Source organism: Bipolaris victoriae (genome assembly GCF_000527765.1).
Source record: "Bipolaris victoriae FI3 unplaced genomic scaffold scaffold_29, whole genome shotgun sequence".
Classification (NCBI taxonomy): domain Eukaryota; kingdom Fungi; phylum Ascomycota; class Dothideomycetes; order Pleosporales; family Pleosporaceae; genus Bipolaris; species Bipolaris victoriae.
The window spans coordinates 87,016-99,699 of NW_014575363.1; the positions used below are offsets into that span (position 1 = coordinate 87,016).

At 54.0% G+C, this 12,684-nt stretch overlaps 8 protein-coding genes across 8 annotated transcripts; 5 read left to right on the plus strand and 3 right to left on the minus strand.

Annotated features, from left to right (window-relative positions):
* Positions 1–158: 158 nt before the first annotated feature.
* On the minus strand, positions 159–829 carry COCVIDRAFT_25363 (hypothetical protein; the record flags this gene model as incomplete). The annotated part of the gene is made up of 2 exons (XM_014702565.1): positions 159–204; positions 306–829. The coding sequence occupies 2 exons, from the start codon at positions 827–829 to the stop codon at positions 159–161; spliced, it is 570 nt and encodes a 189-aa protein (XP_014558051.1).
* Positions 830–1,851: 1,022 nt separating this feature from the next.
* On the plus strand, positions 1,852–2,967 carry COCVIDRAFT_25364 (hypothetical protein; the record flags this gene model as incomplete). Its single annotated transcript, XM_014702566.1, has 5 exons — positions 1,852–2,146; positions 2,194–2,325; positions 2,373–2,503; positions 2,552–2,685; positions 2,736–2,967. 5 exons carry the CDS (start codon positions 1,852–1,854, stop codon positions 2,965–2,967), a joined length of 924 nt encoding a protein of 307 aa, XP_014558052.1.
* Positions 2,968–3,056: 89 nt separating this feature from the next.
* Positions 3,057–3,653, minus strand: COCVIDRAFT_14744 (hypothetical protein; the record flags this gene model as incomplete). The annotated part of the gene is made up of 1 exon (XM_014702549.1): positions 3,057–3,653. One exon carries the CDS (start codon positions 3,651–3,653, stop codon positions 3,057–3,059), a length of 597 nt encoding a protein of 198 aa, XP_014558035.1.
* A 308-nt stretch (positions 3,654–3,961) lies between these two features.
* Positions 3,962–4,596, plus strand: COCVIDRAFT_95334 (hypothetical protein; the record flags this gene model as incomplete). The annotated part of the gene is made up of 2 exons (XM_014702600.1): positions 3,962–4,172; positions 4,250–4,596. 2 exons carry the CDS (start codon positions 3,962–3,964, stop codon positions 4,594–4,596), a joined length of 558 nt encoding a protein of 185 aa, XP_014558086.1.
* Positions 4,597–5,483: 887 nt separating this feature from the next.
* Positions 5,484–6,962, plus strand: COCVIDRAFT_36492 (hypothetical protein; the record flags this gene model as incomplete). The annotated part of the gene is made up of 2 exons (XM_014702601.1): positions 5,484–6,086; positions 6,138–6,962. 2 exons carry the CDS (start codon positions 5,484–5,486, stop codon positions 6,960–6,962), a joined length of 1,428 nt encoding a protein of 475 aa, XP_014558087.1.
* A 633-nt stretch (positions 6,963–7,595) lies between these two features.
* Positions 7,596–7,853, plus strand: COCVIDRAFT_95502 (hypothetical protein; the record flags this gene model as incomplete). Its single annotated transcript, XM_014702602.1, has 1 exon — positions 7,596–7,853. A coding segment is annotated over one exon (258 nt), but the record flags the coding sequence as incomplete, so codon positions are not given.
* Positions 7,854–8,948: 1,095 nt separating this feature from the next.
* Positions 8,949–10,540, minus strand: COCVIDRAFT_95416 (hypothetical protein; the record flags this gene model as incomplete). Its single annotated transcript, XM_014702603.1, has 3 exons — positions 8,949–10,063; positions 10,112–10,410; positions 10,467–10,540. The coding sequence occupies 3 exons, from the start codon at positions 10,538–10,540 to the stop codon at positions 8,949–8,951; spliced, it is 1,488 nt and encodes a 495-aa protein (XP_014558089.1).
* Positions 10,541–11,019: 479 nt separating this feature from the next.
* Positions 11,020–12,294, plus strand: COCVIDRAFT_95371 (hypothetical protein; the record flags this gene model as incomplete). Its single annotated transcript, XM_014702604.1, has 3 exons — positions 11,020–11,378; positions 11,514–12,039; positions 12,136–12,294. 3 exons carry the CDS (start codon positions 11,020–11,022, stop codon positions 12,292–12,294), a joined length of 1,044 nt encoding a protein of 347 aa, XP_014558090.1.
* Positions 12,295–12,684: the final 390 nt, after the last annotated feature.

The window sequence follows — 12,684 nt, forward strand, 5'->3', positions numbered from 1 at the left end:
ATGTAAAGGAAAGGACAGAGAGAGAGAGAGAGAAAGGTACACGACCTGCGCCAAGGTGCGAGAGGAACACAATTTGCAAGAAACATATATAGTATCTCAAATGGTGATTGCCCACAAACTTCATCATCCCCGACTCCCCCTTTCGCTCGGCACCGAGCTTATTCCATGGCTCCACCGGGATAATTTGCGTATGCGCTGTATGGACTGTGTAGAGGAGTTGTAAGTCAGTACGGAGAAGTAACCAATCAAAAAAAAAGCCGTTACATCTGTTTGCTGGAAAAAGAAGAGAAGAGGTATATACTCACCTATAGGTCTGATAAGTCACCTTAGCAGCCCCATGCTCAATCGCTGCGTCTCCCATAGAACCAGCCATATCCTGCTTCTCCATCACCCCCGCATCCACGGCCACGTCTTCCGGCACAGCTATGCCCATGTGGCGCTTGCTCATATTCGCGTCTTCCACATTCGCAGCTTGCATCTTTGCGGCTTCAGCCTCGGCTGCTGCGCCGTAAACGCAGTACGGCGCATATGTACCGTAGCCTCGTTTCTCTGGCATGCTGGATTCCGGGGCCGCGGCATTGGGGGCTTCGGGGTAGGGCGTGTAGGAGGTGTAGCAAGAGTATCCGCGCTTGGAGAGAGCCGTGGTGGCTGACTGGGCCTCGGCGACGGAAGGATAGTCGCCGTATTTTGTGTAGTATTCGCCGTAGCTTGCATAGTCTTGCACTATGGGCTGTGTTGTCTCGCCCTTCGTTGGGTTGGGCATGCTTTTTCCCACTGGGGCAGCGATGGCGAGGCCGGCTAGGCATGCAAGGAAGGCTGCAGGATGCATGGTGAGGAGTGCCTGGAAGACTAGAGTTGGAGAATATCAAGTAGTGAATGTTTGCTCAAGATTGCTGATGGTATGAGTTGATGATGCTGTGAGTCCGTTACGGAAAGGCTCCTTTTGTATACAATCCTGTCTACTTTATCATTGACAAGATTCCCAGTATACACACTAGCGATCGAGATACAGCATTAGGTTCCATCCGTTCAGCACTCTGCAGCAATGGCTCAATTCTACAGTTAGCTCCCAATGCTGCATGCTGTAAGACATGCAAACTTACTGTAGAAATGTTACCTCGTGCTGCTCTGGGCCCGCACTATTGTCAAGTCGACCCATTGTATTCGAATAACGCATTCCAGGGCCTCAAAGCGGTGTGCCTGTGGCACATGTGAAACAGAAAGCTCCTGTTTTGACTTGTGAGACTTATTGTTTGTATGACGAAGGCTTAAGAATATGAATGGTATTGTGTCCCGTTGTCACCTTTGTACCAAGGCTGAGATGGTGCACCAGGACCAGCCTAGACGGTGGTACTCATTGCAATGTCAGTCATAGAATAAACCGGGTAGTGTACTCAGACCAATATATCGCAAGCAAAGCATTATGGGTTTATGCAGGTGATGGTGTACATGCACGCAGGCTGGTCAACAGCGCTGTACGACAGTGACAAGTTGGATGCGAGATACTTGTTGAAAGTAGCCCTAGGATAATCAATGCCTAGCGATACCACCTCTAGAGCCAGACCAGGTGGTGTTGCCAATGTGGTCACGTTGCCTCTTGTATCTGCGTACCAACGTGTTTGACATTTTTGACATCTGTCGCTGTACTACCGCTTGTCATACAAAATTGGTCCTGTGGTACTGGCTGATTCGTACAGTTGGTAGTGATCGGGTACAGGTGGGACACGACGGCATGAGGGTTGGCCGTGTATGCTCTTACTGGAGATATTCTGGGTCTTATGAGTGCCGCGCTGCTATCAAGAATACTCTGCTTCTTTTTACTCTGGCTCATCTTCAAGGTAAATTCATACCATGTCCAACATGCTGAAAATATTCAACCGTCAGCCTAAACATGACTGCCTGCATCGGCGGGACTCCGAGAGCCAAGACAGCGACAGCTTGCTGCCAATCCCTTCATCGGGCTCGCCACCCCTCAAACCCTCTCCTTTGTACCGTCCAAGCCGCGATACTTGGGTCGCTGTAAGGGTGCATGTGCTGTGCACCATCGTATACGCGGGCGCGACGTTATGGATAGCTTTCCATGTGAACAGAACGACCTCGATCGTCAATGCTGACGAGTTTTGTATTCACCACATCTCACAATACTGTAAGCCTTGATGAATGAAGATGGGTAGCATTTGGTGACCTTGACAGCACCCGTCGTCAGAGATGTGAAGCCGAATTGGCATGTGCAGTTGTTCAACGGAAGCTTCTTGCACCAGAATGCTTATCGGCAGGCGGCAGGGCCAGAGGTCGACGCGGCGTGGGATGCACTTGGTATCAACTGTAAGTGTATTTGGTATACTGATGACTCGTGTTGACTGTTGTCCGAGACCGAAGTGTAGTGATTCCCGAGGCGGAGGCGGAGCAAACTGGACTGCGTCATGACCAAGTGAAGATTAGTCAGGAGTACGGTGGTGGCTTCCCAGCCAACGTCGAGGGCCTGCATCACCTGCACTGTCTTGTGAGTGCTAACTTTGTATGCAAATGGATTGATATTGACTGTCTGGAGGATCTCCTTCGCAGGACGTTGCATTGGAACTACGACTACTATCTGGCACAAAAGCAGGGGGCATTTGCGAATAGCGAGTACATTGTGCGGGTGCATGCTACTCACTGCCTGGACACTATCAGACAGGTTCTCATGTGAGTGCCGGGTGACTCATCAGCCATACAAAGACTAACGAACTGGGCAGGTGCAACCCGGACGTGGGCGTGTTGGGACAGGTATGGTGGCAGCCCGACAGCGAGCCAGAGCCAGAGCCAATGCCATTTGTCGACTTCAACACGAAGCACCGATGTCGCGACTATGAGGCTATACGGAAATGGGCAGAGGCGCACCAACTGCCGCCCGAAACAGAGGTGGACATGGAGAGGTTCTATCAGAGGCCGAAGGCAGGGGACACGGTCTTGGGCGAGATTCCATGAAGTCATGGCGGGCGCTGAGCAGGTCAGCCAGAGGGATGGATTGGGTAGCCGGGCAATGCAAGTCTCTTTTCTTTTCTTTTCTGCCGTGCTCAGTTTTGGCGAGGCTTGACTACGCCATCGTGCACTATGTAATAGACGACGGTGCTATCAGTGTCGACCGTGGCCAGCACCACACGCTTGGTTGTCCGCCATGGGTTGGCCGGGCTCGCCGTGTCTGTTGTATCCGTCTCGTGTGGCGGGATGATGGCAATGGCATCAAAGACGGTAGCCAGCCTGCGCAGAGTCCACTGCTCCTTGAGCCGGGTGGGCAGGATCCATTCGCGCTCGGGGTCAGCCTTGACCTCAAGAGCAGCAGGCTCACCGGGTGCGCGAGCCTTTCTCTCGCGGTCGGCCTTCTTGAGCAGCTCGACCTGCTCGTCGGGGTGGACGTAGAGACGGCGGGGCGGTAGGCCAGAGACGAGGGGACGGGGCAGAGGGTCGTTTGTGATGGGCGAGTGCGTGTGAAGGCACAGGGCAGTCCAGTAGTGCTGGTGCTGGAGATTGTGCATGATCTGGCGGGCGAGCGAAATCTCATTGGGAAGGTGCGTCGTGGCAGCGTCTTGCGACGACGCCGCTGATACGAAGGTTTGTAGCGGGGCCGGCGCAACGGCCAGTCTCATGGCGCATTGCACAGCAGACGTCGTCATGTCCGGGCCTGGGCGCCGCTGCGAGGTCGAGGATAATTGGCAGTCGACGGCGTCGCAGGGTGCGCAGCCTACTGGGGTGACGAGGAAGCTACGCGGTTGCGGAAGGAGCGAAGATCTCGACTGCCTCCCCCACCACTCACCACTCACGAGAGCATCCCGCCGCCGTCCATGGCCGTGGCATTCACCTAGGCAGCGACAGACGCACCCTTCTTATACCGCCCACTGCCGCTACATCATGCACATCGCCCTCTTCTTGTAGACGCTGCCAGACAACTACCACTGCATCATCCTCCAAGATAGCCGTCGCCATGCTCGCATCTACCTCCATCTCCACCTCTACTGTCCTGCTGCTTCTGGCTAGCGTCGCCGTCGCACAAGACGCCCCTACCACTCCCTCGCCCTCTCTTGGCCCTTCGCCCACCAGCGAGGGCGTCTTCACCATCCAGACATCGGTTCCCGCTGATGATCCATGGGCCTGCTATGAGGAATGCTTCATGGAGCCGTGCCCGCCCTCGCCATGTAAGTATCTTGAGTCTATCTGACTAAGTACTTGGTATGCATGCATGTCTACCAGCACCACGCACTGACTCGACTAGGCTCCAGTACACCTAATGCCAGCCTGGGCACCCCCATCCCCCTCCCCCGGCCCATCTCAGAATCCATCGCCTCCATCATCACAGACCCTTCTCTCTCCACCGTCACTGGCGTCATGACCATTCCTGCCGGCGAGACCCCCGAGACGCCCATTTCTACTGGCGCCTCCGAGACCTCCACGGGCGCTTCTTCGTCCCGGACAGGCAGCTCTTCATCTCAGACAGGCAGCACGAGAAGCCCAGCTAGCTCTGCACCGCCCGCGGCAACGGGCAACGCCGTGGCACTCAATGCTAACGCCCATCTCGCTCCGCTCGCGGCAGCCGTTGCCGGTGCTTTCGCACTGATCTGAGCAAGCAGTACGGGAGCATGGTAGGGCCGAGTCACAGATTGCGCATTTTACCTACACATTCATATTAGCACCGGTTTAGTATGACTTACTGAAAACCACTCTAACCTGCAGCCGTGTTCAACCAAACTTCCAACGGTTGCTGTGCTGCCTTTCAAGTTCTTGCTTCTGTGACTGTGGGCAGTGATGGGGTTAGACCAAAAACTTAGTACGTGCCAGTGTCGCACACGAGAAATGATTCACGCTATATATAAAACGACATCAAATGAAGCCTCATGTTCATATAGTGTGTCTATGTTCGTGTGTAGTCCATGATGTATCATAGCAAATTTTATTCTGCCTGATACCCTCACCGCCAAAATCATGCTCCACAGTGATTGTCTTGATGCGACAAGTCGAGTTCAGGGGCTGCGCAACGCCGAGCCGCTCACAACTGACGGCTGGGTATGGTGGACAGCAAACAAACACAACGACAACACAGAAGTGGTCACGATTGTGGCGGAGTGGCTGTACGCGTCCTTGCACTGCAGGACGCGTCTAGCGTGTGGCTCAAATGCTGCAGGGAGGTGGATCTGGGGTTTAAAAGCGCAGGAGCCGCCTCCGAAGCAGTCTAGCCCCTCCATCACCCCATCGTCTGCAATGTCCGCGCCAAAGTATAAGGGTGCCATGGCGCCCGATAACAAAGTGCCAGTTATCCCTCCCAACAGATTCGACACCACACGTCATACACCGCCGTAGGGGACAACCCAGCAAAAGCAAGGATCCCGCCAAGCCAACACGGCATTGCACTATACATCATCAACCACCTTGGCTGGCACATTGAGCCGCAAGGGGACATTCACAAACTGTACATAACCGACGACGTGGACCAACCACCTTCTCTCTTGCACATGGCGTCCCCTAACAGCAACATCCCCACGCCGGTGCCGTTCCCACAGCCCCCAGGTATCGCCAACCAGGACACGTCCAACTCTGGCCCAGAGTCACCTACTACCAATGGCCGCGACCGATCTTCAACAAATGCCTCGACCGTCTCGAGTAGACTGCGAAGCGCCACTGGCAAGCTAATGGAAGCAAACCCTCCACCAGGCATGTGGGCAGCAACTGGTACTACTGCAGCCAGGGCACCCTCTCTTTCAGACATTAGGACAGGCTCCTTTGGTTCTGACGGCTGGAATGAACACGCGCAACGCAGTAGAGCAGGGTCCCGAGCTAGTAGGCATGCGTCAGGATCGAGAACATCTACGACTGTAACAGCAACATCGGAGCAGCCAGAGCCCTCGCACGCTGCAATACGCAGGACCTCATCGAACAATGTGTTGGGCACCCAGTCTTTTCCAGCTTTGGTTGAAGAAGATACACGTCAAGTATTAGAACACGACGCTCAACACAACGCTGTACCTGGCGCACCGTCAAAGCACAGTTCCGACACAGCAACCGAGTACGTTGATGGCGACAGGCCACAACAGCCCAAGAGAACGTCTTCAGGCCGGGTACATCAACTGTCTCACTTCCCCCACTGCAATTGTACTAATGACAGACAGTACACAAATGGCTACATTCCGCCACCGAAACTCCCGTGGAAACAAACCTTTGCCATCAGTCTCAAGAGCTTCTGGACATGGTTCCTCACCCCTGCAGGCTTCCTCATCACACTGTACTGTCTCAACATTGTTGCATGGGGTGGCATGTTGTTCCTCCTTCTCTGCAACGCTGCACCGGCCATGTGCAAGCCTACTTGTGACGATATAAATTCACCACGGCGCGTTTGGATTGAGATTGATTCGCAGATCCTCAATGCACTCTTCTGCGTTACCGGTTTTGGTCTGGCTCCATGGCGTTTCCGCGACCTGTACTGGTGGGCTTGGTGGAGGGTTGGTGGATCAAAGCGCACTGAGACGGGCATTCGACGACTAGCCGGCATACATCGAGGATGGTTTAGACTTCCTGGCTCCGATCGGTTACCAGATGACGCCGATGCAACTTGCGTCGACCCTCTGCACCCTGCTGTACCCATCCCCCTCAAGGCGATCCCAGACCCACCCCCGACAGCAATGCGCGCCCCGCCGACGAAAAGCTGGACCATGGACGTTGTTGTGTGGTTCAATGTTTGGAACACATTATTTCAGATATGCCTGTGCTTCTACATGTGGCATTATGACCGTATACAGAGACCGTCATGGGCCACGGGACTTTTTGTCGCACTAGCCTGTGGCGTGTCTGGCGCTGCTGGCTACATCATGTGGCAGGAGGGCAACAAGGTTAAGAAAATCGAGGGTGTGCCCATGCGTAAGGACTATGGACCCACAGATGCAGAAGCATCTTTAAGCGTACCATTGGTCAAAACAGGTGTGGCGACGAAATCCTGATATTAATGCCGAGCTTTCTGCGTGGCGCAAGCAGGGCGGATGAGGCTGCTCATTGGGGACGGAAGTCTGCACTGTGTTCTTGGCGTGCAGCACAGCCCGCGGCTCGCCTCGTCTGGCGTTATCAAGTCATCTTGAAAAGCGTTCATAGTCTGCAGACACTGTACTCATCAACAATAATACATAGTCGCCCATCTACAAAAAAGCTTGTTGACTGAAAGCATGTTCATGGGAATCATTACGTCAGTCAAACACTTTGCATTTACAGCAAAAGGAAGCATCCGGACGGTTCTTCCGGGCCCGTCATTGTTCCACTGACGGACTGGCCGAGCTCCCCGAAGATACCGATATGCGTACTAAACATATTTGAAGCTAGACCTGTTGATCACAGTGACGTCCCTCGAGCGTACTAAGCAATGACTGGTGACAGATGCACGAGACCTTCAGGGTTTGCTCGGTATATATAACTTGGCCAAGGCCTACCAAGGCGCAGGGCGCCTGTTGGATTTCCTACTGTTTTTTTTCAAGTACGCTTTATACTTTCTTTTACCCACTTCACGATAGGATCGAGCGTAATAATAGAATTCACGATTTACTGGGAGGAGACTACAAGAGATGGCAGCACATGACTACTATATGGGCACACAAGGTGTCCACGAACTTCCAGGAAGCCAACCACCAAATAAATACCAGTCGCATCCTTCAAAACCACCGCTATACCAGCAACCACCAGCATCACCGTACATGAACACGCCGCCGCCATCATACTCTGCGCATCTTCATCTACCACCACCGCCGAAACAACATAATGGCTACACACCTCACCAACCATATCCTGAAAAACCATCCCAACAACAAGCAATGATGGCACCCTACCCCCAAACGCCACCACCAGGCGGCTACTTCGCCTCCCCACCACCACTCCCACAACCACAACCGCAACTCCAACGCCAACACAGCAGCTACCTCGGCGCTCCCCTCCAACCCTACAGAAGCCACTCCCAACCCGCCCGCGTCCGCTTCGCAGACCAAGACTCAGACCGCAGCACGAGCCTGGGCTCAATCTCCGACTCCGACTCTCCTCCACCACCACCCAGCCGCCATCACCACCACCACCATCACCACCACTATACTCAGCCTACCCACACCACCACCGCCACCACCCACCACTCCTCACGCTCTCGAGACCGCACCTACGACTCCGACCACAGCGACCGCTCCCGTGATCGTTCTTCCTCGCGCCACCACCACTCCCACTCCCACTCCCACTCCCGGCGCCACAAACCGCACAAATCCCTCTCTTACGACAAGGCCCACGAGGAATCGCATAAAACGCGCGACACATTCCTTGGAGCGGGCGCAGGCACAATTATCGGAGATGTCATTTTTCCGGGCCTGGGTACGGCGGCGGGATTGGTGCTGGGTGGGTATGGGGGACGCAAGTATGCGCTTGAGAAGAGGAGGGAGGAGGAGGGGGGTGAGCGGGAGAGAGGTGGGAGTGGGAGTGGGAGGAGGAAGAAGGGGTGGGATGAGAAGTGTAGGATGGGTAGGAAGGGGGCGGGTGTACGATAGAGATTTTTTTTTGAAAATGGGAAGAGAGGGGGAGGATGAAAGAAGGGGGTGTGTGTGTGTTTTGAGGCTGCTGGTTCAGCCTTATGATCATGATTATGACTATGACATGTACGATATTTCATTACTTTTGCAAATGTTTTGATAAGACCAATAGCGCATTTTTTTTTGTAGATTCGAAAATATGTCTTTATTCAAATCTCTTCGAAAATTACATGAGATGTATGTCTTCAACCGAACTTGCGCGGTAGCATTCCATCATGCGTGTCTAAAACGTAAAACGATTACAACTAATAAAGGTAAAAAGCGTGAAAACAGTAAACTTTTCACGGGTAGATGGATGCACGTCTTCAACCGCACGGAAAAACGGTAGCGCTACATCCTACATCTCATTATCCCGCCTAGTGGAATGAACATCGCTTAGTAGATACCGGGGATGATCCTCCAGGGAACAAGCTCCACATAACGATCCCAATCCTTTCCATACTTCTTCTTGCACTTTTCCTCATCACGGCGTTCGCGGTGGATGAGCAAGACAGCAAAGTAGACGATGAAGAAGTAGGTGAAGATCATACCCCATCCCTTGGCCTCACCAGGTACAACGTACTTTCCGTAGCTGTTCTTGAAGAAGTAGGCGTCAGTCTGGGCAGCAGTGACGGGGTCTTGAGCTGCGTTCTTGATGACATATCCGGACACGGCGGTGGGCAGGACATAGGACCAGCTCATGAACCAGTCGCCAAGGTAGTTGATGTGGCGGGCCATACCCCACCAGCCACTGACGAGGAGCTTGGAGCCGGCGGCTGTCTCGATGTACTTGAGGTGCTTGACGCGGGGGTCTTCGGGGTTGGTCCTGAAGCGGTTCTTCTCGTTGTTGACGGCGCGGAAAATGTAGTAGCCAATACCCTGTACGGCCAATACACCGGCTACACCGGTCAGGCCGAGTTCGACGGGGTAAACCGAGAGATAGCGGGTCTGGAGAGAATAGGTAAAGGGGACCCAAACAAGGTCGCCAAATGAAAGCATCATGCCGAAACCATCTGCGATCAGGTCAATGGTAGTGAGAATGGCGGGCTCCATGTATAAGGCGTCAAAGGTATAGACGGTTTGCGCAACGGTGACGAGGATAATGGAGTCGGTCACGCGGCCAAAGTTGCGGTACTGTTGCACCATAAAGGCAAGGTCCATGATGACCCATCCTAGCATTCCAGGGCGAAGTTCGCACCATGCCTTGATATCAACTTCACCAAAGATGGGTAGGGTGATGCGGGGGTTCAGTTCACGTCCAATAAACCAGTCGTACAGCATGTTGCCAGTGTGACCGCCAGCTGCAAGCTCCCGCATGGAGGGATCCTTAGGGTGCTTAACGCTGAAAGAAGCAACATAGACGTAGATGGCCAGGAAGTAGGAGATGAGGATATTGCTGGTGACGATACCGATATAGTTGTCGTGAATAAAAGTCCAGACAGGGAAGTCGACACCTTGGGCGATGGTTCCAGCGGCGAGAACCGATACGATGAAGAGAGCAGAGTAGAAGGCTGATGCGTATTAGCATAATAAGCTCCTGTCACGTGAACACGGCTTACCATTGAACCTGTACTTGAGCCTACCACCGGACCTGAGCTCTGTGCCCTCACACTCTTCACCTGGGAGGAAGCGATACAGGACCAAGCTCAGGAAGTAGTAGCCCAGGGTGCCAAGAAGAGCCTGTGTGTTGAGCAGACCAGAGAAACCGGTCCATCCAACCTCCTTCTTCAGCTGTTCAAGGCTGAAGCTTTCAGGGTGGAGGAGCACGGGTGCCGGGCATCCAGAGATGTCATTGCACACAAACATGAAGACGTAGACTAGAAGAGGAAGACCAAAGGAGATGAGGAAAGCTCCAGGACTGCCAATGCGGTTAGCGTGATGATGGCCAGGGTCCTCGAGCAAGATGGAACATACGGTCCGAGAAACTCATAGCCATGAGGCTCCTCGGCGAGCTTCTTGACGCCCTTGTCGGCGGTTGCTTTTGCCATTGTCCCAGCTGTCGAATTGTATCTTTTGACTCTTTCAATGCCTGTGGATGGCGCAAACAAACAAACAAATGTAAGCAGAGGAAAAGGGGTCCGTCGCGTTCTGTCCCACAACAACAACAAACAATCCCAGGCTCTTTTCTAGTGAATGATTGACGCGCCGCCTGGTGGGTAGACGATTGGGGACACAGGGTCTCCTTATGTAGTTGAGTGCAGGACCACACAAATCAGTCGATGGGAGAGGAGGTCGGAAGCTTCGCAGCCGTAATGACGCGCACAGGCTGGTCTTGGCGGCACTAACCGCACCCAGCCCCAGCCGGAGTGCCAGGGATGCTGCGGGTGCAAGCCACTACGACATGGGGTGGCAGCTCCGAAAGCCAACGTGTTGTAAAGGACAAGACGTGTAGGCGATCGGTTCATCGCAGTCTTCACCGTCACCATCGAGTATCGCCGGACTGCGCTGTGCGCCGACCAACGCCGTCATGATAAACCTACTTCACGTCCTGGTGCTCATAGCAGCATCGGCGCTTCCCTTTGCAGCCGCCGCCTCGGACAAGCCGCTCAAGCCATGTACGGTCATCTCGCCCACCACCGAGCGCTTCTTCGACCTCAACCCCATGCGCCGTCTGGCGCCTTCGGAGTCTGATGGCAAGAAGAGCAACAAGAAGGAGGCCGAAGAGGGCAGCTGGCATGCCAGAGGCTACGACTATGGCGCAAACTTCACCATCAACTTCTGCGGGCCTGTTGTAGAGGAGCTCGACGAGGTCCAGGACCTTGACAAGGCCCTCTGGCGCAACGTCAGCGCGTTCTACGAAAAGGGCAGCAAGCAATGGGCCATCGGGTGAGTTCTACTGCCCGCCAGCATTGATACCATCAAAGAAAGACGATGAGGACAATCGTTATATGCGCACCCTTCCCCAAGGCTGAAACATAGCAAATTTGGAGTCGCAATGCTGACTGAACACCTCCCCCACAGCCTCGAGAGTTCAGAACCCATATTCCGCGGTCGCAAACTCATCCTCAACTACACGGGCGGCTCGCTGTGCCCCTCCTCGCCGTCAAAGTCCAAGCGCGCGCTCGAGCCAGTCGCGCTCGACTCGCGTGAAATCATCGACGGGGACGACGACGACGATGACAAGGGCAAGGACAAGGACAAAGACAAAGGCAAAGATAGAAAGAAAAAGACGGAAGAACGCCGCAAGACGACTGTCATTTCGCTCCTCTGCGACTCGGATCCCCTGGCCAAAACCTCCGTGTCATTTGTCGCCGCAGTAGACGACTGCGCATACTTCTTCGAAGGTCGCTCGCCCTTTGCCTGCGGCGGCGTACACCAGGAAGCGCAGGCGCTGAGTCCCGGCGGCGTCTTCGGCGTCATGGTCACGATTGCCGTGCTCGTCTATTTCGCCGGTGGTTGCGTCTACCAGCGCACCGTCATGCACCAGCGCGGATGGCGCCAGCTGCCAAATTATGCCATGTGGGCTGGCATCTGGCGCTTTTTCACGGTGAGTTTACTCCGGTGCTTTCGGAAGGGCGGCCGCATCGCTGTTTGATCTAGTTTAATGTCCCTTTGGCCTCTTGGAGTGCTGACGTTAAAAAAGGACATGTTTGTCATCTTGACTTCTTCCTGCGCTCGCTTTATGCCTGCTCGTCGCGGATACAGTCGCGTTTCCCTGGGCCAGGACAATGCGCGTAGAGGCCGCCGCAATGAGGATGAGGATAGACTCATAGATAACTTGGATGAGGAGTGGGATGATTAGACGGTCCCTGTGTACAGATATTGAGCATGGCATCATGATACGGCGTTTATGGGTTTGGTTTAAGAAGTAGCACTTCGCCTTGGAGCGTATTAGTCTCGGCGTAGAGTGGGTTGTTTGGATATGTAGTATGCGTTAGCAATTCCATCGCATCACGTCACTCAGCACATGCCATTCTCCCAAAGAGCCACATTCTTGTATGTATGTATTGAGCAGGTAGCTGGTGTTACTATCTTGATATGCTAAGTACATCCAGCGGGCGAAGCGTACCCAGCGCCCGGGAAACACCAGTGCAACCTGCAGATAAACTCGTCCGTGTCCATCAAAATCAGGGGCCGAAAGGTTCGCATCTCCACCATTTGTCCAAACAGTACCCCACCTGACTGGCTGACG